The sequence below is a fragment of the Mustela putorius genome, unplaced genomic scaffold (assembly GCF_011764305.1).
Source record: "Mustela putorius furo isolate JIRA1106 unplaced genomic scaffold, ASM1176430v1.1 tig00000508_pilon_pilon_pilon, whole genome shotgun sequence".
Classification (NCBI taxonomy): Eukaryota; Metazoa; Chordata; class Mammalia; order Carnivora; family Mustelidae; genus Mustela; species Mustela putorius.
In genome coordinates this window covers 15,201,229-15,225,687 of record NW_025421402.1, presented here as the reverse complement: position 1 = coordinate 15,225,687, position 24,459 = coordinate 15,201,229, and the positions used below count along the sequence as shown (strand labels likewise).

Below are 24,459 nucleotides of genomic sequence, written 5' to 3'. Positions count from 1 at the left end.
TAAGCTAAATGCACTTCCGATTTAAAATCCTCTTGTTTTATTTCTAATCTTTTATGGTCAAAGTTAAATTCCATGGCATGTGTATTGATAATAGTAAATTTTTTTAATATATTTTTCTTACTAATATAAAGACCTCACCATTTTGCATTTCATTAAGTTTCTGTGGGCTGCAACTAATTTCTGAGAACTAGCAAATTCACACAAGTAATTCTATATCAGGTTCCTTGTGGATCATAGGAGACAGAGGCCCTGCTGTGATAAAGTAAAACCAAGAAAGAACTGTTTAAGTTCTATGAGTTGGACAGAATATAAACCCAATCTTTACTAAAGCTAATCTATTTAATATTATAGATGCCTTGCTTTTATACTCACTTAATAAATTTAGGGTGCCTGGGTGGCTCAGTTGGTTAAGCGACTGCCTTCGGCTCAGGTCATGGTCCCAGGGTCCTGGGATCAAGCCCCACATTGGGCTCCCTGCTCAGTGGGGAGCCTGCTTCTCCCTCTCCCTCTGCTGCTCTGCCTGCTTGTGTTCTCTTGCTCTCTCTGTCAAATAAATAAATAAAATCTAAATAAATAAATAAATTTAAATTTTTAAGCATTTATTTATTTATTTGAGAGAGAGCACACATTAGCAGGAAGAGAGGAGGAGGGAGAAAGCATCTCAAGCAGATCCATGCTGAGCAGGGAGCCAGATGTGAAGCTCCGTCTCATAGCCTTGAGATCATGACCTGAGCTGAAATCAAGAGTCGGTCTATAAACTAACTGAGCCACCCAGGCGCCCCAATAACTATAATATTTATTTTCTAGTACCGATCATCTCCTGTAACATGCTGCTTTGAGGTATAGAATTCAGAGACTGGCTTTGAATTTAAAGACCCAGTTCAAGTCCTCACTCTGCCAGTAACCACTTTTGTGATTTGAGATAAAAGATATTACCTCTCTGAGCTTCAGATTCTTTATCTAGACTACTAAGCAGTGACACTACAATTCTATAGTATAATTCTTAGGATTAGAAATAATTATGTTTTTTTAAAAAACCTGGCACAGAGAATGTATTCCAAAGTTAGATATTATGAGAGACTGTTTCACAAACAGTGAATCTATTTTAACCTACTTGCCACTATTTAATGCTGCTCTATTTGTACATCCTTGTGCTCAAGGTTGACTGTCCATTTGTTAGCACATCTGCATATTCTCATAATTAATATCTTTTTTAATGACATATGGTTTAGTGACTGGAAATTGAGTCTTGCCTTCTGTTTTCAATTTGTTTATGACTCAACGACTCAATGTATGTGTCTGAACTTTAATTTTCCATTCTGGAAACTAGAATTTAAAATCCTTGCTCATATGTAGCTATTTCAGAAAATGAGAGAAAATGTGTAATCCAAGGATTTTGAGTATGTGCCAAGAGATTCAGTGGCACAGCCAGGATGCATGTAGAAGAAAGGCCTTGGTTTCTCTTGCATTATGTTAACAGGGAAATCTAAATGAGCACGCCAACAGTCTACCCTCTGAAGTGGGGGCCGGTAGTTCGCGCGAGGCTGCAGTCAGATTCCAAGTGGAGCCAGGAAGCAGCAGCACATGGACTTGGAAAGAGCGTGGGCAGAGTTGATGGTGTTGCAGGCCCTGGAATCAGGCTGAGGACACAATTATATAATATATACCCCACAGGAACCATTTCACATGGTCCCCATGGCAGTGCCCCCTTCAAGGACTGTCTCTCTGAGAGACAAGGTCCAGTGTACATTTGGATGTGAGTTTCTGACTTGTGACCCGCCCCCCCGAAGCACTTCTACCTCTTGTATGCTGTGTACACATTCTGTGTTACAGTTACTTGCTCCATGTCTTTCCTCTCTACTAAACATAAAGTAGATGGTCTCAGCCCCTCTTTCCCTCTACTCTGCCCTTTCCCTTCCCCCAGCAAAGAATCTTGTGCAGAATGGCATTCAGTCTATTTTATTACAGATTTGAATTTATACAAACTCTCATAGACTTCTTTAATATCTTAATGCAGTATTTTATTCCAGTATTTATTTTTTTATAAAGGTTTATTAATTCATTAGAGAATGGGTGCATGCATGTGGTGGGGGGGGACAAAAGGAGAGGGAAAGAAAGAGAGAGAAGCTCGAGCAGACCCCCCACTGAGCATGGAGCTGGACTAGATTCACAATCCTGAGGTCATGATCTGAGCAGAAATCAAGAGCCAGTTGTTTAATGGACTGAGCTGTCCATGTGCCCGTATTCTGATTTTTTAAAAATATTTTATTTATTTATTTGACAGAGATCACAAGTAGGCAGAGTTGTATTCTGATATTTTAAATGCACACAGATACTATAAAAGCACACTACAGTAGTAACAGGTTGGTGGGCTGTCCTGAGAAATGGGTGTATATGAGAAGTGCACTGAATTCATTTTCTCCCCAAAAGTTTCCTCTTTTGACGACTACAGCCTTGATAGTCACCAGTCACATGGAAAAAAAGAAAAAAAAAAAAGCCTCTGATTTTGCTTTTTAAAGCTCTCCTCAGCGATCTATAACTTTGTAAGGAGAAAAAGTTTAGGGAATTCTGTTTGTTTGGGGTATTTTTTTTAAAGATGAGGAAGAATCCATAAGTGCACATCATTTAAAAGTTGAATAAAATCATATATTTAAAAGATTATAGCATCCAGAGTATTCCAATCTGCGATTTATGACTTAATGTGTTGTATTCATTTTGCCTTCCAAAAAAAGGTTAAATTTGAAATTTTATTAAAAACTCCCTTCCTTTGAATTTATAGATTGGAGTAGCTGTTTTATCCACTTGCCGTGTAGAATTAGTATTTACTGAACAAGATGTGTTGATTCAGGAGGTTGTCTGTGGAGTGCTTGCCCCGTGAGGGTCATATTAAACTCGAGAGAAGCTTTTTGAGCAACATAGCATCTTGGAGACAATATATCAAGCTGATAGATACACGGCTCTTCTGTTAAGAAACCAGGGGTGAAATTATGGCTGGCTCCCAGTTATTGCTTTGGTGCTAAGGAGCCTCTAAGGAATAGGTCTAGGATAAAAGGGGTTAACCAGAGGGGAAAGAAAGGTTTCCAAAATTCAGTGTTCCTAGAAGCATAGAAAATGAATAGTTATATGTTAATAATTTAAGATGTTCACTCTGTTTGGAAATATTTTGCAATTTTATATAATCAGCATGTGACCAATTTAATGGGGCACATTTTTTTGTCATTGTTATCACCCAGAAAAGAACCCAAGACACTGTGTTATTATCATGGAGCCTACCTCGAGGCATACCTCCATTCTATCTTAATACAGTTTTAAACATGTGAATGGATTTTTGTGTATGTATTTAAAGCTCCCAGTTTTTTCATGTTGATGACTTATCAGAACTAATTTTTTCCCCAAATTTGGACTGTTGATGATATGATATTCCTTGACACAGAAAATTAGACAAGAAAATAGCCAAGTGACGGGCATGATTTTGTATGTTCTATATCATACACAATTTTGTACTTTACTTTTTGCCCATTCCTTTCAATGTATGTCCATTTATTATGAATCAATTAAAAAACATAGAGCATATAAGAAGTGGTCATTGTTAAAACTCTGTGTGTTCACAGATAAATGATCAGTTAGCAAGTCTATAGCAGAGGATTATGGGATAAGTGGCCCTGGACAGAAAGCCTACTGCATCCCAGGCATGCCACATTAACTGAGGGAACAATTTCTTTCCATTTCATGTCTCTTAAAGCATCTGGTTTACTCTCACACTTTAGCACTGAGCTGATGCCTTTGCTCACTGAGAAAATGGACACCATCAGAAATGGTCTGTTTTCCGTCATGAAATCAACCTATCTCTCAGTATTAGCGATCCCTGAATTCACTTCTGCACAATGGGTGTACCATCCCTGCTCTTGTCAATGGTCATCGTGCCCTGCTGGCCTGCTTCTCTCTCCCATACAAGGAATGAGCTCTGGCAGTTACTCTTCCTTCTGCTACATTATCATTTCCCCACATCTCTTCTGGATCTTTCCAATAGGTATGCATACACTATAAAACCTCCCAGTTTTTAGGACACCCTCTTTTAGTACCAGAAGCTTCTCAAAATGCTGCCCCATTTTCTACTCCCCTCTAGAACAAAATCCTTCAGATGAGTTGCCTGGGCTCACTATCGCTTCATTCCCTTTGCACCACCTCCAGTCACACTGCCGCGCCTGCCGCTGGACTGCATCTGTTCTTGGCACTGTCACCAAACACCTCCACTGGACTATATGCAAAACATAATTCTCTTTCCTTAAACTCTTAGCACGTTTGACAGTTGATCAGTCCTTCCTTTTTGATATGCTTTCTTTGCTTAACTTCCAGGCTGTACCTTCTCTAGGATTTTGTCCTCTCTCACTGACCACTCCTTTATGCCTCCTTTGTTGTAAAAGATTCCTCCTGACTTCAAAATGTTGGTGGACCTCATAGCTCAGTAAACAGATGCCTTCTGCACTCATTGTATCTGCACTAACCCACTGAGTTGTTTCATTAAGTTTCAGCCATTAGATACTGCACACACCGTCATCCACAGCTCCTCTAGACTCATACTTGCAGTTTCTTCCTGGATGTCCCTCTTGGAGATGTGGGTATGCCTCTCCAGTGTAATATGGACAAAACAGAATTCCTGGTCTTCCACATAACGAATCTCTCCCCTCAGCATTTCTCAGCTCAGCAATGGCACCACCATTCACCTGGAGGTTAGGTTCAGCACGCTGACGTCATCTTTATTGCCTTATTTTCTCTTAGCAAATACCCTCCACACTCACTTAACAGCAGAATATATCACCATCTCTGCTGCTGTCATTCGAATCCATGCTGTTGTCATCCTTTACCTGGATTCCTACAATAGGTGATTTCCCTATGTCTACCCTTGCCCCCACTCCTCCATTAGCATAGAGTAGCCTTTATAGGTTCCAAATTGCACCATGTCCTTTATTAAAATCTAGCAAAGGCCCCAAAATCCATTTCAAATGGAATCCAAAGCCCATTGTATATTTTCAAGGCCTAGAACTAGAAGGGATCTCAAGGGATCTAGACCCTGCCTGTTCCTTCAACCTCCTTCCGTTTTCCTCTCCATGGCCTCTGTCAGCCACATTGACCTCTCCACTGTTCTCGAATACAACTGATGTGTCCCCTTCTCGCTGTCCTTGCATTTACTTCCTCCCTGACTGGATTGCTTTTCTTCCAGACACTCTCATGACCACCACTCTCATGTCATCGAGGTCTCTGCTCCAGTGTCACCTAATGACATGATCTTCCCATGACTTTCCTGCTCAGTCTGAATTGTTATGTAATAATAAAATTGCACTTCTTTTCACTTTCTCCTCCCTTACCCTGATTTCTTTTCCTCCTGAGCTTAGCTGTCTGGTAGGATCTTATATACCCATTGGCCTACTGCTTGCTCCCTCTGTTTACATCTAAGTTCCACAGGATCAGAGGCCATTTCTGTTTGACTCAATGCTATTATCCCTCCACACAAAGAATACTACTTTGCACAAAGCAGAGGCTCAAAAAATTTTTACTGAATAAATTAGTGGGTTATTGGTGAGCTCAAAACCCTTAGAACAGATTGATGAAATCTGTAATATAATTCGTCCGTTCTCATCACTGGCCATTCATTAGCTTCGTAGTCCACAGGCAGGTTCTCCTACAGGGGAAAGTACGTAAAACGTATATACTACATAAGGCTATGTATGAAAAGTTGAAAATGAACCTGATAATTGTTTTCATTATTTTGATCCCTTCTCCACTAATGACCTCTAATATTCTTTGGCCATTAGAAACATATATTACAATAATTAGAGTTTTCCTAAAAACTGACATCATAGAAGCACTTAAATTATGCTAAGGGAAGTTTGGATCAGTCTGATATAATAATAATAGTAACAACTAATAATTACCAAGACCCAAAATAAGATCCTTTATTTACATTATCTCTGATCTTCACAACAATTCTCAAAGAAAACTATCCCCATTTGAAAGATAGGAAACAGGCTCCAAGACATTAGGTGATTATCCTAAACTCACAGGGCTTTGCTTAATTTCTTTTGAGTTTCAGGCTAGCTTTGGAACAAATTTTACTATGATAGTTTCATTCAAGTTATAGCTGCTGGAAAAATTAATTTAATAACCATGTTGTCATTTTTTTAAGAAGAATAGACTTTAGTTTCACTCATTCCTCTTAGACCTTATAGAACTATTCAAGTATATTTTATCAAGTAGGTAGACTGAATTCAGGAAAAATTGACCAGAGGTTCAACTAGACTAGAAAAAGCAACATATATGCTTCAACATGCATCATATTCGAATTAAGGACAACGGACTGTATAAATCACATGAGGAAAAAACTTTAGTTTTTATATTGTAGGTGAGAATTAAATCTGGAATGTGCTATTTTCAGTTAATCGTATAGGTTTATCATTGTAGAGAATACAATTATTATAAATCATCTTAAAAAAACAAAGAGTCATTTGTATTCATGAATAGCAGTGTGATCCGGTGACACTGGGTGATATAGATGGGGAAATGGAAGATCCGGACTCCCTCACTGATTGCTTAGCAAAGAGTTAAAATAAAAAGGTGCTTTAATATTTGGTTCACTAAGTTCCCTCCCTATTTTCAATTAGATAAACAGAAGTACAGGTGGGAATGTGTTGCATATTCATTTGTCTTGCTGTTTGGGGGCTGGCTTTTAAGATTGAAATACTAATGTAATTGTGTTGAAATGAACAATAAGGAAGTACAGTAGTTCAGGAATGAAAATGTTAAATTAAATGGACCATGTTTAACATTGTTGTTGATCCTGAGGAACAGTTTTTCCAGTATATGGAGCATTTCGATTCCATCCAGCATATGTTCTCCACAGTTTTCTCTGCTCTAATTCATCTGTGTTTTTCGACAGCTCCAGATGGCGTGCTGCCTCCGAGGCTTTCATCTGCCACTCCAACCAGTCTTCAGGTTGTCTGGTCTACACCAGCTCGCAACAACGCTCCTGGCTCTCCCAGATACCAACTCCAGATGAGGCCTGGCCATTCCACCCACGGATTTCTGGAGTGAGTATCCTACTTCGTCCATCCTCTTCCCTGTCACCTGGATTATACAATGTGGACATAACTTACTTTGTCTTAATTTGTGAATAGGTCAGTTCTCATTGGCAACAAACAAAGGCCACCTTTTAAAAGTACCAATAAACAAAAGACAAGCAACACCCTATGGAATTGTTATTTGCTTTGCAAAAATATCTGTATTTCATTTATATAGTGTTAATATAAGATTTCTTCCACCTTAACTTCCCATGAGCATATGTATTGCATAAAGCAAGCATACACCTGAACTGAAAAAAGAAAGTACTGTCTGGGCTATAGATACAAAATTATAATATTTAGTCTACAGATTCCACGTGGCAATCAGTCTTAATCGTAGACTAGAATTTTCTCAATACTACTAGAATTTACATCTCGTATAAATGCAATAGTATAAACCCTCAGTCAAATGGCTCCTTATTTTAAGAAAGATCTCCTATAACAGCAGAAAATCATAGTACTTAACTGTACATTGATGTTCTCTGAAACTTCTTTGCAACAAGATTTTATTTTATTTTTTTAATTTCTTTGAGTATCTAAAAATTCCTAATGAACATTTCTTTCCTATGTAGGTTATTTTCCAATCCTTCTGCATCGTTAAGTTATGAAGTGAGAGATCTCCAACCATACACAGAATATGAGTTTCGCTTGGTTGCCTCCAATGGATTTGGCAGTGCACATAGTTCCTGGATTCTCTTCGGGACCTCAGAGGACAGTAAGTGGTCTGAACAATACACCGCCAAATCTTGTCGACATTAGGGGCTATTAAATGTCTGAGTTTTTCCAAAACCGAGAAATAAGCATCCACTATTTTCTTGACAGTTAGTGACAGTAATCTCTTCTAGGGCAATTGTAGTAAGACTCTCCAGAACTAAGAAAAATGTAGGTTGGGGAACTTGGAGGGTGAGGACTTCAGGAGAAAAATTACTACAGGAAGAAGTAATTCACAATAAGTTAGGACATGGCCCTGTTCTATCCTTCAGGCTACATCTAGATATCCTGGAAGAGGGAAGTTGTCATCTTCCACTCACGGTACTCTGCTTGGGGGGAATTCTGGCAAGCAGAAGAACATGAAATAGGGGTCTCTCTTCATGAAGATTCTTAGTATGTCCTTAAACGTTTTCCTGGAAAGAGAGTCCATTATACTTTGAGTCACACCTGAAAGACAGACTTCAGAATAGAGAAGTATAATCTGATAACAACGATTCTACACTATTACAAAGAGTAGATTGGGATTACCTTACTCAATCAAGAGACTTTTCTGGTTTTTCGTGAAAGAGTTATATTTGCATATATGCGTTTTTACTAGGTTATATATAGAAAATAAATACATGGCTATAGTACTTAGTATTATACAGATCGCTTCTATAAAAGCATATATATGGAAATGTAATTTTTTTTTTTTTAAGAAAAGTTTGAAATTAGATCAAGCTCTGCGGAGTCAATGAGGACACTGTATCTTTGAACAATGAGGTTTTTAGGGTTAATCTTGTCAAGTCTTTTAATCAGAGGCTCCTTAGAAGATGTGGCTCAGTTGGCCAATTGCCATTCTGGCTCTATATCCAATGAGGACCTGAGTGACTTTCAGAAGGCTAGATATTAATCAGAAGACATGGTATTTGAAACAATATCAATTGTATATTAAATAGATCCTTTTATTTCTCGAATACCCTTAATTATATTATTTTAATGACGATATGACATCAAATGACATAGAATCAGAACTATTTACCCTCCTTAAAGCTAACTTTATTTTTTTAAAAGGCCATTATGAACAATAATATATAATACTTCGTACATTTCTCCCAATTTGTAATTACTGCCTGGGAGCAAGTTAGGTACTTTACAAGGGCACATCCAGTCCTTTTGGTCTCTCAGGTACCATTTAGTAAATCATCAGCACAGTGCAATAAATGACACCCAAGACCCAGAAAGCATTAGTGCACTACTCAAGGCACCTACATCCCTTTTAGGGAGAACATCACACACACACTCTGGGGAATCTGACACTTAGTCACCAACTGTATACACACTTAAGGAACTAGAGAGCTCATCCTCAAAGTAGGTTTTTAAGGAAACATTTAAAAAAAAAAAAAAAACCTGAAAATAGACTTTTAATTCTCCCTCATGGATAGATCATGCTTGGAGGCACTCAGTAAGGGTTAACTAAATTCGGCCCACTACAAAGGTGGTGGCTCCTTAGAGTGCCACACTGAAAGAGGAGGGAGATGGACTCCTTTTTTTGGCCCCCACAATCTCTATTCCCACAGAGAAAGGACAGCAGTTGGATTTCCTCAGTGCTGATTCTTCCTGACTAGAGGCCATGGTCTTCTACCTACAGATAGGAAGTTGACGTATAAATAAAGTATAAAGCATTGCACAGTACCAATTGGCATAGTATTCCTTGGTGAACAAATTTCTCCTGCCTTATCTTACCACAAAGCAAGTCTTTCAGATTAAATGGTTAGAATTTTCGTGCACGTAGACATTGTGTTCTTTGTGATTTGCAGAGCCTGGGTTTGAAGTGAATAGTATTAACCCTTCATCTTGTTTAAGAATTGGTAACACATGGCTGTGTAGCCAGTATTAACCCAAGAAGCCCAGCCATCATTTTTATTTAAATCCCTTCCCTGAAACCAATGACTTCTTTCTTCTTTGGCTTCATGTGCACACTGCAAAGTCACATACATTATGAAAGAGCCAAAGGCTGGCCATTTGCCCCACTAAGTTAAGTCACCAGTGCTTGCTTACCCCTGAGACATAATGGCAACGCACTCTATATTTTGGGTGTCAGTGGAGATGGATGCCATGTCTGAAGGGATGTGCAATTGAGTTGATAAAGAGTGAATGATTGGCATTGGGCACAAGCAGTTTCTTCTGTCAGGGCTTCAAAGCATTGCTTATGAAACCGGCCACGAGGACAGCTCCATGCCAGGACCGCACTTCATACTTGATCCTGACCAGCACCGCCCATTTGCCCAAGTGCAATTTTTAATGTAAAAATTCTACATATCATCTTACAGAATAAAACAGAGAAGTCACCTCATGCCCACACTTCAATTTCATACCATCAATAGGCACCTTTCTGCGTCAGCCAAAGCCTCTCGAAACTTCCTGGTGCCATAAAAGGTCACCAAGAGCAATATTTTTAGTGTGTTATAGCAGGACTGTGATTTTCGTCAAGCTTGTGACATGGGTGAAACCGGAAAGAGATACCTAGGCAGAAAAAGAACTGTACACAGAAAAACAAATGCTGCTTTGAGTGCAAAGAGAAGTTCTCATGGACAGAGAAAAGGGTTGTGAAGAATCTTAATAGATTTTTTTTCAAATAACTTGTCATTTATATCAGAGTACCACCAATATCCAGTTCCATGCATTTTTAAAAATCTAGTGTGCTGATGCCAAATAATAATAATGCACATTTCCTATGAATATTTTAAATCCTGTTAAACGTGTGTTAATAAAAGATGTTTGTTCCAGCCAACTTGGTCAGTGTAGTGTTCGACTATTTGCAACCGGATAAATACAAACAACTTTTGGTTCTTGTTTTGTGTGTGTGTGGTGGGGCGGGGGGGTTGTTTTTGTTCTTTGTTTTTTTGCATGCTGCTGGCAGTTCAAGCACCTGACCTATCTGCAGTTTTCAAAAATGCATGAAGATTGTGTTAGACTTGGATGCGTATGATTGGCAACATGAAGACCCTTGCCAAAGCACTGAAATCTCAGGATTTTTTTTAACCTGAAATAACAATCATTCCTGCTTACATTACTGTTCCTGTTTTCTTGTGTGCTTACAATTGTTTCCTGTGCAATGTATGCATATAGAAATTGTAGCTGGCTGGAAGGGTACTTTGGCTGACTAAAATCCGGCCCTGTGGAAAATACAAGTTAACCCACTGTTCTTTAAAAATGTGGATTCCCTAGACCATCAAAAGTCAGATAACCTGTTTTTCTCAAACTTTTTTAGGTAGCAAGATTGAAATATAGAATATTTTTATTTCAGTCATTTTAACAGCAAATATTTGTGGTGTACACAGGCAATTAGATGAACCTGATGAAAATGACATTGTTTTCTAAAAATGACTTCTCTCCTTCCAAAACAAAACAAAAACTCAAATTGGTTCTAGAGTAGACTGTTGAGTTATCATATATTTTTAAAAGACTTAAAAAACTTGATTTTGCTAAATTTGAACTTAAAGACTCCGTATTTATATTTCAACCACTCATCTAAGAGGCATTATTAAATCAAATTTGTGGGATCTAAGCAGTTTTTCTGTAGATTTACCTAGACAGCTTTTCATAAGCTCATCATTTTGCTGACAGACTGATTGTGAGTTTTGCCTGGAGTATGCTAGAACATAGAGCAATGTATCCTATCATTTATACAGTAGGATTTTAAGTATTCTTTACATACTTTACATATTCGATATATTATACCTTGTTGTTATTTTTCCCACACTTAGAGTTGTACCGTGAACAAGGGATGAAGCAAGGAGAGATACTATTCTTGTATCTGGATCCTGCTTTACTTTTTCTTCAGCATTTTTGAGTATCCTTTCCATGACCCCCTCATTTGAGGTTCTCACAGCAGGTAACAAAGGGATAGAGATTCTTCTGAAGTGAGATGGAGAGACATTGCAATGTTAATTGACATCTGTATCTAACAGAACACATTTCTTCCTCATTTGTTGTCTGGCAAAATCTGCTCACTCATTAAGCCTCTGCTCAAATGTCACCTCCTCCATGAAGCCTTCTCTCCCAGCTGCTACTGTCAAATTTTAATTTGTATTGTACTTCTCAGGACCTAAGTCTCTGTCTCATTTGTCTTTGTACCATGGTCTCCCCTTATCTGCAATTTTGCTTTCTTTTATTATGCGTATGGCTGTTAATCTCTTAGTGTGCGTAATTCATAAACCATCATAGGTATGTAGGTATTGCAAAAACATAGTATGCAAAGTGTTCGGTACTATCCGCAGTTTCAGGCATCCACTGGGAGTCTTGGAATGTATCCCCTGCAGGTATGGGGGAATGACTCTGTGTTCAGGGCCTGGTGGAGTATCTGATAGAGAGCAGATGCCCCCAAATTGTGAGGTCAAGTATTGATTGAGAAGACTTTTATTTAAGCAATCCATGAAAACTCAACCAAAATTCAGACTTTATCTGGGTACCTTTCTTGTCTCAGGGACTGAAAGAGACATCAAAATTACACGTTTGATGTAGACACTGTTCTTTCCTTGAGGCAGCCTTTATCTAGCAAGAGGGACATAGAGTGAAACCGTAGTTAGAGAATAGAGAACTGAAGCTTCTGTGACAGGAAGCCCAGAGGCCAAGCATTTCCCTCAACATGGGATGTCAGGAAAGCCTTCCCTGAGAAGACCAGGAGAAGGAATAGGGAATGACTTATATTTGGAGTTCACTTTATTTAATATCACATTTCAAATTTATTTCCTCACAATCGGTCCAGAAGAAGGCAGAAGAAGCAATTGTTGTTGGGTTGTCCGTGGACACAGGAGACCTGGGGGGTGGCTTGCAGGTTGTTCTACCAGTGGTTTCAGCCTCAGTCTGAGATAAGGCAGATGAAGAGGAGAGGCAAATGTGAGAAGGAAATCTCCAAAATATTCCTCATTCTCTCCCTTGGTCAGAGGCAGCCTCTGGCTTTCCCTTTCATTCAACATTGTCTGTCTTGACTGGGATAATGAATGTTCTAATTAGAGAGGTGTCTCCTAGACCAAAATAAGTCTATTTCAAAATGAAGCAGGGAGGTGTATATAAGAGGCGAGTTCTAGAAGGAAAATACTTTTTCTTATTCGTGAAACCTATACTCTTAGTCTTGTGACATGGAGAAGTAAAACTGTGTTATGAAATTGGATTAATTGATCAAGATCATTCTGGAGCAGGATTTTCTGGGTCATTTAATAAATACAGTTGTGCTCTTAGGAATATTTAAGTTTTGAAATTAATATTGCATGGCCCACATCTTTTCACTAGTGTGTTTTAGAATTTGAAGGCTCAATCTGCACCTTAAGAAATGTTCTCTGTGAGAGAAAAATAACATTTTAAAATTAGAGTGGAGCATATCTATAGAGATTTTATTTTATTTTATGAAGAAATATGAACTACAGGTTTCAATAATGTTGAAAATTATTTTGCTTTCTCTGTTCTAAAGAGTCTTCCTAATTGTTTTAAATTTTAGCTTCTGAATGCTGACATATTTATCCTTTCACACAGTGATTATAGGTATCTTGTTTTGTCCATTACAGAAGATCCATGATGAAAAGTAAATTATTTCATCTGCTGATTTAGAGAGCAAAATGGCTCTGTATGCATATCACTACATACTTTGTTTTCTGATACATGGACCCCCTCCCCCCTGCCAAATTCTTATACTTCCAGAAGTACTAAAAGCAAATATTTATATATTTTTTTACATTCTTATTTTTATATCCTAAGATCCAAAGCTAAAAGCAACTAACAGAAACTCCTTTGAAAGGATGGATTGATTAATGAAATGTTCTACCCACCTGGCCTCAGTATCCCACCTGCGCTCTTGGATCTCTTTTGGCCACGTAAGGCGTACTGTTCTTCCAAATCTGGAACTTCCAGTTCTTTCAGGACATTTTCTCTGCTTTCATGAATTCTCACATCGACACTTTTAATTTTCTGTCCCGAACTTTCAAGGAAGAATCCATAGCCATTCACCACAAAATATGTCCCAGTTCTTGAAGTCAAAGCATTCTTCCTAAACTATATTCTGTTCTCTCATGGGAGAAATGGAGAAAAAGAGTTTCTGATATTGGTTTTCCTGCTTGCAGACTATCAAATAGTATCCTTTCAATTTCAACAAGCTTCCAGTCTTCAAAACCTCCTTTTATTAGATACCGATGTGATGCCCATGTTACACAGTCCATTTCCTGTTTTATCAGTTGTCAAGAAGCTGCACATTCATTTTTGTGCAAAACAAGGAGCACCCAGTTTTAATATTTGTTTTGGGATACAACTATCATACCCCTTCATCATCACAAGAATAATATTTCTTTACCTTTATTTTATTGGTCCTATTTCATTTAAGTCTTTTCTTATGAGCTGTCAAAAATCCTTTTGGGGGAGAAGTTGAGATATAAATAATACATTGATAAAATAATTTATGATTAAAGAGAAGATAGAATCTATCCCTCTTCTGCTAACATATCAGTAGCAAGTATTGAAAGACTACGTTAGCATTAGTGTGTAATATATTGCTATATATAATTATACACTCATCTATTTGCCACCTTGATTTTGAATTTACTGGCAAATTTAGGGGGTATTCATGTGTGTAGTTAATATTACTGAACAGAGCTTTTAAACTGAGTTTTTAATTAGAACAGTAAAAAGTTGCTTTAGGGCAATAATGAGAACATAACAGGAAAACTGAGCAGTCATGGTAATTCTAATAGCGAACAAGTGTTGAATACCTGAGCGGACCACTAGAAGTTCTATCTGTGTCCCAAGTGGAAGTCATTCGAACTATTTATTCTCCCTGCACTCACATACACACGCACGTGCGTGTGCACACACACCCATCCTGAGACGCACAGGATGAAAATAAATAAGCAGACCCCTCCGCTAACGATTGCGTTACTCTGTTTCAGGCCGGGGCTGAACTTTTGAAGCTGGTGAGCAAAATAGCTCCCCATAAAAGATAATTTCATTTGCCAAAATGAAACTACTTTCTGTTATTAATGCTGTAATGAAATGGCCTGAAATAGGAATCAGGGATCTCCACAGGAAGGACACTCCCGTTGCCCGCTCCGGGAGGGAGTTCTCTAAACAATTACACCCACGGAGAGGGCTGTACAGTTGTATTTTCATCACTGGCCAGTTGAGCTGTGTGGCTGTCATACGTCCCAGGCTCCCCTCCAGTGACAGCCGCATTGACAACATGTTATACTCCACATTGATTTTACAGTTAAGGAGCTGATTGTGATATATAGGGATTTTAAGAATTCAGCTGAGAGGCTGACTTTTGCCTTTTATCATTCCATTAAAATTTTATAACCATCTTTTTCATGTCATTTCATCCATGAATTCTTACTTTAGAAAGTGATAGCTACCACTGTGAGCGTAACTTTTCTCATGTTCAGAGCTTTTTATTGTATTAGCAAACTACCCCAATTATAGTTATTACTCATGTTTTACATAATTGTGGTGACCCTTTCCACCATGCAGGAGCATGCCAGTTGATTTGTATATAGAATTAGATGATTCGGCTTATCATTTTAAAGCATTAAATTGAAAGAGTGCCAGGAGTCAGGTGTTAACACTTCCCTGGCCAAAGGAGCTAATTAAGCTCCTTTCAGCTTTCTCTACTGAGTCACACAAGTTTAAGGACCCTTCTTGCAACAAGAGCAGGGAGCCAACTCAGCCAGAGCGGGAAGCTAATAAAATGTATGCTGGCTTTTAAGGGGCAGGGGCGGGGCACGAAATTGAAATTGAACATTTCATCTTTCCCAAGATAAGAGATCATCTTTAAGGAAAGCCTGTGTTCTGGGAGAGTTTGAAGTGCTAGTTCATCTCGCGACCGTAGATGTTTCACCTATAAAACTACCATCAGATTCAGGAGGAAAAAAAGGTGTATCCCCATCCTAAGAGGAAGCAAACTGTGTCGTTGTTTTCTTTTCTCTGAAGAAGCTCACAATTTAAGAGTGCACAAATGAGGAATTAACTAATAATTAACTAAGCAAGACTCTGCTAGAAACCCTCATAGAAACTCTCCTGATTCTTAAATTTAGATTATTTGGGGGGGGGGGGGGAGGAGGAGGAGCGGTGAGAAGGGTAAGGCAATAAAGACTAGAATCCCCTTCTTTGATTTTAGGGACCCCAATGTCAGAGGATCCGGTTCTCCAAAATGACACTGGCATCTTGTAAGACCCACACTTACCTTTCTTTAGGAAAAGCCAAATCTGGATGATGAGTGTAAATAAGCAAGATTCTGTATCCTTACAGTGATATATTAATTGCGGCCACTACTATCTATTCAGAGAATAAAAGAAATGTCACAGTGGCTTTAAGAAAGCTTTAAAATGAAAGCTAACAGTAGACTAACGTGGAAAATATGATTCTTATCAAAATCACTGTACTTTTAGGATTTTTCTCCTTCAAATCAGATGCATTACCAGATTGTCAGGAATGGCTTGATTTCAGGGTGAGCGCACTATAACATCTTCCCTCTCAAAAAGTAATTAAGATTCGACCATCAGTCCGGTTGTGACAAATGTGGGTCGTGTTTTGTGACAGTGGGCTCGTATTCGTGCCCACATAACCCAGCTATTATTGTAATCACTGGCTTTAAGAAGCAGCGGTTGCATTTAAAATTTAAACCTAGGGGTGTAACACTGATTCACACACACACACACACACACACACTCACGTAATCAACGCTGTTTTAAACAATTACTAAATCCAAGTATATCTTCTTTAAAGATTTTCAATAAAATCTAATGTTCACAGAAAAATCTCATAAATGTCAAAATTGCTGTGGGCAGAAAAGGGGGATATAGTATTTTCTTGATCTGTTGTAGCAATTTATAGATTTCAGGCCGTGTGGTTTATAAGAATGCTAAATGTTCTGGAATTACAGCTGTTACTGATCAGTGATTGAGCCAGATTTGTGTTATTGCACCATGTTCTTGCTTGTACCTAGAGAGCAGTAAAGCCTCCATATAATAAAAAGCACCTGCATTTTAAATGAAATTTCAATTGAAAAACTTAACAGCCCTTCAAATTGCAGAATTTAACGCAGCCCAGTAAAGCTTAAATAACACTTTGCCTCCACAGGCTGAGGGGTTTGCATTCAAGGTGACTTGATTGTGTCGCATGGTGAAATTATTTACAATTAAGGAATTTCTCTGGAGGGCTGCAGAATATTTGCTGTTCCACAACACCTAAGCAGGCATATGGTGGGCCTTTTTCAGTATTCATGGAGCCTCCTGAACCTTTATGATAATTGAATCAGTTAGAGTGCTGAGTGGAGCAAGCATAAAACCTGTTAACCTAAAGGTCAGATCTGTGCATTGTTTATTTATCAGTAGGTGAAAGAGCTAAATCGGCAGCTTCTGTCACAGTCACAGTAAAAAATCACCTATAATATTAACAGGGAGTAGATAAATTGCAAAACATGGATTAGAATGATAAACAGAACTAGGTATAATATGGAATATATAATGAGAGATGCTGAAGGATTTTACTGGGCTGTAAAATATGCAGGTTTGTTATGATAGTGTTATTGATTATAATTAGTTACTGGGGCTCTAGAAAAATGGAACTTTGGTTACGGCAGCCCTCTGATATCGTTCCCTTTTAATACCTTTAGTGCAGAAAAGTCTGCTTCATGTGTTTAATCATTAGCTTAAGAAAGACAAATGAATTTGATGAAATTCTCTTAGAAAGGAAAAATGACAGTTGAGCTCCATAATATTCAACAAGTCCTTCTCGCACATTTAAGAACAAAGCAGTCACAGTCTTTGTCTCTACTGTCCTCTATGACATCTATTTACTTTCTAATTGGCCTTTGCCAAGTGTCCAATTTCATACTTTTACAGAAGAGTTATCATTCATTTTAGTTTTATTTTGAAGAGATGGGGGAAGTTTGCAAGAGATAATCATTTTTTGTATTTATGCCACTTCATAGAACCTGGACCTATGGACCCTCCAATTCTTCTGGATGTGAAGTCAAGAATGATGTTGGTCACCTGGCAGCATCCTTTAAAGTGCAATGGGGTCATTACCCATTTTAACATTTACCAACATGGCCACCTCTCCCTGAAAACTTCTGGAAATATCACTAATTGGACAGTGATCAATTTGCGCCCATATACTGCCTATAAGTTCCAGGTAGAAGCCTGTACTATGAAAGGTTGTTCCCTCTCTCCAGAGTCCCAGACTGTATGGACACTCCCAGATGCACCGGAAGATATCCCAAGTCCAGAGCTGTTCTCTGATACCCCAACATCTGTGATTATATCTTGGCATCCTCCCAAGCACCCCAATGGCTTGGTGGAGAACTTCACAATTGACAGAAGAGTCCAAGGGGAGGAAGAAGTTACTACCCTAGTAACTCTCCCAAGAAGTCATTCCATGAGGTATATTGACAAGACTTCTGCTCTTAGACCATGGACAAAATATGAATACAGGGTAGTAATGAGCACTGTTAATGGAGGTACAAATAGCAGTGCTTGGGTAGAAGTGACCACGAGACCCTCACGACCTGCTGGAGTACAGCCACCCGTGGTGCGTGTGCTAGGACCTGATTCAGCCGAGGTAAGAAACTGAGTGTTCTTTCTCCTTTGCAGACTTTGGAATTTACCCTGGATTGACTCTGTGTTGAACAGAGCCATCTACTGACAAAAGGCACACATTTGTTGTTTTAGGCATTCGCTGGAGAAACTGGGTTTTGGCCTTTGGCCCAAACTATCTTGAATTTGATGTCAGTTTTTCATTTCTCCCTGTATCCCCTTAATTATATTGTTGAGATGCTTCCATTTGCCTCACACACCTGAAATACTTTGAATGCCACAATGGGATGCTTAGCTTAACCACCACGTCAGATTTAAATAGATCAGAAAATGAGAAGAGATGGGAAAATGCAGACGAATAGATTAGCATACTAACAAAAGTTCCAATTACCAATATTCTGATTTTTTTTAATGATCAAAGAATCAAAACGATGGGGAAAGAAATAAAAATAGCATATTACTGGGCTATCTAGAAAGTGTTCAATTATTCACTTCATTCTACTGGGAATGAACTCTTGAGGACAGGATAACTACCATTGTTTTGGCTTGCATACAAACTTCATTCAAGGGAAATTAGTGTAACCAAACAGGAGGGAGTTTTGTAGCTTAGAAGCCTCTTTTGTGTAAATACACACATGCTTCCATGGATTCAGTCTTGTACTACTGCCAAAAGTATTGGTACAGTAGCTTGCTCACCAGAGCACAAAACAAAGGATATTTGCATAACAGCAAAGTTCATCTGTTGAAATTATTACTTGGATCTATGTTGTGTGTTCTCTCTCCCCCACAAAAGCAAACACTAGATGTTACTAAACAGTGTAGATTATTGAAGAAATTTAATTTGACCTGTAAACTAAGAGCTATTTTTAAAAGCCTTTTTTAGTTTCAGTGAGAGACTAGCAAAGCAACACACCTTTTTGATAGAAATATCAAAAGTATATCAAATTCTGTTGAGCACCCACTAAAAGGACATTAATTTGAAGTATATGGCATATAATGTTTATTTGACAGATTGGGCAATCTTAAGAATCGCTCTTCACTCAAAAGAAAAACCAAACCAAACCAAACAAAATCCCAAACAAACCTAGAGTCATTAATCATTTCAGAAATAACTTTTTGTTTTAATCCTGAGGGAATCTTAAAAAACTTCAGTAGCAATACCAATCGATACAATGCGACTTAAGCACTGTCCCTTCGCAAAGGCAAAGCTACATATGTACTGGACATTTTTCTGGATTCTCTAGGACAAAAATTTAATAACTAGTCAGATCTGAAAAAAAGAACAAATATTTTCAGAAGAGTAATATCTCCATGCACAATGCTACTTAATTCGGCATATATAAATAATGATCAAAAGTACCCAAAACAAGTGGCCTTCCTTTTTCTTCTTCTTTTTTAAATTCCCACTTTTGATTTTGTAACCTCATCCCAGGATGAAACAATGTACATGGCTTGTCGGCTTGCTTGACTAAAGTTTAGATTAGCTTGGCTAGGGAACTCAAAGTCCCAGGCTCTCACCTACCAGGTCAGGAATCGCAGATCTCTAAGAAGGTACTTGAAATATATGGCCATGATACATTAACAAAAGTCTTTTTTTTTTTATCATAATTTTAAATCATTAATTAATTCTCATTTTATTTATATCTAGAAAAGAAGAAGTTATCAACGAAGAGACTCTTCAGGAATATTCAACTGAATCTAGTTTAGGCTAATACATATTTAAATATTAAAGCGACGTATTTGTGCTTCAGTATAATTGGGTCACATTATGTTCAGAAAGATGTTAAGATTGCTAAACTGCATCTTCCAGTGATACAGCTTACCTGACACACAAAAGCATGTGACTGCAGTAGAGTGATTTCTCTCTGTAAAACACAAGATCTAAAAGTTAAAATTGTGTATACATGAAATATTAATGACCATACTTGTCATTAATGCACCAGTTAAGAAATTGATTCGACATTTACCACATAGAGTCATTCTGAGTATTAGGATGAAGGAAATCGTCACTAATATTAACAACAACAATAGTAACTTCAGTTCTGCTGACATTTATTGAGCAGGGACATACCTTCATGAGTGCCTCTTTAAGCACTGAGGATACACCAGAGACCAAAACAGAATCCTTACTTTCATGGAACTTACATTTTAGACAGAGTATAAATAAATATATACGAATAAATATATAATATGCCCAGAAGTTACAAGGACTTGGTAGAAAAAAAAAAAATCAGTGTAAGAGGAATAAAGAATACCAGCCAACAGGATGGGGGAGAACAGGACTGGCCTGGTATTTCTCCCTAGTTCGTTCTATATTGGGCCATATGTTCTGTTCACCGTCACCCCATCCTGCCTGTAAGATGTCGTGATCTAACAAGGAATGCAGGGAAAACTCCATATACTTACTTAGGTCAAATAGAAAACAAATAACATGATAATAAGTGCAAAAAGGTGATAGGACTTGGCATACATTTGAGCTTTAAGAAGGGACTTGGCATACATTTGAGCTTTAAGCTGTATATCAAAGTCATATTCTTAATTCTGTTTTTGATTATTTGATTATAAAGAAAATAAATAATATATGATGTCAGAGAGGTTATCTGAAAAAGTAAAAACCATGCAGGTTTATTTGGTATTTAATCATGTAAGAAAATTCATTGCATTTTCTAAAGTTGGCAAAAGTACTCTGCTAAAACTTGAAAAAAGATAGTTTGGTAAAACTATAGACTAATTTCATATATGAATATAGATTCAGAACTTTTCAATAAAATATTAGGAAATTGAATCAAGGAGTATATTAAAAGAATGACATGCCAGGAGACTCCAAAAATGTAAGGATGGTTTAATGTCCATGACATCTGTCATACTTCCTAAGTCAACTGATCAACAGAGAAAGCTCATATAATTTTTTTATCAATAGATGCAATAGAAAAAGGACTTAAAAGATTTAGCAGCCATTTCTAGCAAAAATTCAATGTAAAATCAGATTAAGATAAAGTCGATTTTTAGGGGGCGCCTGGGTGGCTCAGTGGGTTAAGCCTCTGCCTTTGGCTCAGATCCTGATCCCAGGGTCCTGGGATCGACCCCGCATAGGGCTCTTTGCTCAGCGGGGAGCCTGCTTCCTTCTCTCTCTGTCTGCCTCTCTGCCTACTTGTGATCTCTGTCTGTCAGATAAATAAATAAAATCTTTAAAAAAGAAAAAAAAGTCAATTTCTAAGATTGCTGGTGTTTAAGACTCAACTGTTCACTTTATAAAAGTGCAAGATTTACAAGGTTGCTTATAAAGGTTTAGAGGTTGCTAAAGACTGAAGTCTTTTTGTTTTGTTTTGTTTTTAATTTTTTTCATTTATTTATTTGTTTTTCCTTACCATAGCACATACCCTTCCCAATGTCCATCACCCAGACACCCCATAGCTTCCACCCCCTCTTCCCTCCAGCAACCCTCAGTTTATTTCCAAGATTAAGAGTCTTTTATGGTTTGTCTCCCTCTCTGGTTTCATCTTGTTTCATTTTTCCCTCCCTTCCCCTATGATCCTCTGCTTTGTTTCTCAAATTCCTCATGTCGGTGAGATCATATGATAATTGTCTTTCTCTGATTGACTTATTTCGCTTAGCATAATACCCTCTAGTTCCTTCCATGTCATTGCAAATGGCAAGATTTGGGGTTTTTGTTTTTTGGGGTTTTTTTGATGGTCTTGAGTGTAATTGAGGACTAGTTAGAAAATAAAACATGCAGTTATGTTGTGTAACTGTGATGTGGCAAAAAAAAACTTCGATGGTGATGACTCAAGCACAGCCCCACCTTCCACAGCTAAAGCAGAATGAAAGATAATAGGTCTGCAGTTCTCAGTCTTCAAGTGTCAGAGCTTTCACTCCGCTCAGACTGCTAAAGACACCCACTGTGATCTTGGGCTACAAGGAGTAGCAGTGTCCACAGATTCTGTCCATGCATTGTTACTAGGGTGTATACTCTTAGTGTTGCTCATTTACAAATCTGATAATAACCCAGAGTAAAAAGAGTTGTCCTAATCACCATTATCACCCGTTCACGAAGGTGGACCTGTCGTTGATGTCTGCTTAAATCAAATGATAGTATATATTATTTATATATATTTATAGCATCTTATGGAAGAAAATAAAATAGCAATGATGACTACTATTTACCAAGTTCATATTAAATTCTAGGAATTGCTCTCATTCAATACTTAATCCAGCTCTAGCAAAGAGGTGCTTATTACTATCCCCATTTCATAGGCAGGAATACTGGGAATTAAGAATAGAAGTAACCAGAGCACGTGGGTGGTTCAGTGGGTTAAGCTTCGGCCTTCAGCTCAGGTCATGATCTCAGGGTCCTGGGATCGAGACCCTCGTCGGGCTCTCTGCTCAGCAGAGCACCTGCTCCCTCCTCTCCCTCTGCCTGCCTCTCTGCCTACTTGTGATCTCTCTCTCTCTCTGTAAAATAAATAAATAAAATCTTAAAAAAAAAAAAAAAAAGAATAGAAGTAACCTACCTAAGATTACATATGGAGAAGAGCTAGAATTCACCCCAAAGCAATATGGTGGTTCTAAGAGCCCATGCTGTTCTCAGCTTCTTTACACTGCAACAGAAGGAGACTATGCTGTCTTCCTGGATGACAGGACTTAATTCCACAGTAAATTAAACCTTCCAAGGTTGACATATACACCTAACATCAATCAAATGAGACTGACAATAATGTTTTGTTTCAAACTGGATAAAATGATTTTAAATTATATAAAAAAGGCTAAATGGTCAAACTAGTCCAGAAAATTGTGAAAAAAAAAAATGCCAAGGTGACATCTTCAGTATTTCAACTTATCATAAAGCCACTGAATCATGACATGGTATGGTATTAGCATAACAACAGACAAATGATCACTTGAACAGACTAGAGGTTAGATACAGATACAAGTATACATGAGAACTTAACTTATTATAGAAGCAACATTTTATTTCAGTGGGAAATAATGGTTTTTTTAAAAAAATAGTACTGGCCTGACAGTCCATGTGTAAGAAAAAAAAGATCTTTCTATTATATCCTAACTAAATTCCAATAAATTAAAATTTTAATGTGAAAAAATAGAAAGCTTAGAAAAAGAATTATATATAATTTAAAGATTAGACAGATCTTTCCAAAGAAAAACAAAACAAAACAAAAACCAGAAACTATGACTTAAAAGAAAAGCTAGGGGCACCTAGCTGAAGGGTCTGTCTTCAGCTCATGTCATGATCCTGGGGTTCTTTTTTTTTAAAAGATTTTTATTTATTTATTTGACAGCCAGAGATCAAAGTAGTCAGAGAGGCAGCAGAGAGAGAAGGAAGCAGGCTCCCTGCTGAGCAGAGAGCCCAATGCGGGGCTCCATCCCAGGACCCTGGGAGCATGACCTGAGCCAAAGGCAGAGGCTTAACCCACTGAGCCACCCAGGCACCCCATGATCCTGGGGTTCTGGGATTAGAGCTCCATGTTGGTTGGGCTCCCTGTTTGAAGGGGAGCCTGCTCCTCTCTCTCCCTCTGCCCCTCCCCACCCTGCTCGTGCACTCTCTCTAATAAATAAGTTAAATCAAATTAAAGAAAAAGAAAAGATTTTTTAAAAAGAAAAATAATTATATATAGCTAGAAAATAATTTGATTGTTTCTTGCTGGCCATATAACTTCCTCAAAAAACAAAACAAAACAAACGTTAAACTCTAAGAGACAGTTTGGTAAAATACAGCTGTAACACACATTATAGAAAAATAGGTTATTTCCACATAATATACAAAGAACTTCTAATAATTTAAGATAAAAAGGTAATTCAATAGAAAATAATGTGCAAAATATGGATAATTTAGAGGGGAGATATCAAAGGGTCAATAATATTTGGAAATATTTATACCTTGCCAAAAAAGTCAAGAGAATGCAAACTAATTAGAGAAATAAGTAATAATTAAGAAATAATAAAGTAATAAACAAGCAAAAACTGAAAGGAGTGGTAATTTTAATAGTTTGTGAAGAAACAGATCATGGAAACTCATTGTCTGTGATAAAGTGAATTGCCTCAACCTTTTAGAAAGT

The 24,459-nt window shown here is 37.8% G+C and overlaps 1 protein-coding gene across 1 annotated transcript in view; it reads left to right on the top strand.

Moving 5' to 3' along the window:
• Positions 1–24,459, top strand: part of USH2A (usherin) — a 681,643-nt gene that overhangs the window by 424,208 nt on the left and 232,976 nt on the right. The window contains exons 38-40 of the mRNA XM_045081155.1: positions 6,935–7,085; positions 7,688–7,830; positions 17,782–18,410. Coding sequence (XP_044937090.1) covers positions 6,935–7,085; positions 7,688–7,830; positions 17,782–18,410 — 923 coding nt within the window. The remainder of the gene's footprint in view (positions 1–6,934; positions 7,086–7,687; positions 7,831–17,781; positions 18,411–24,459) is intronic.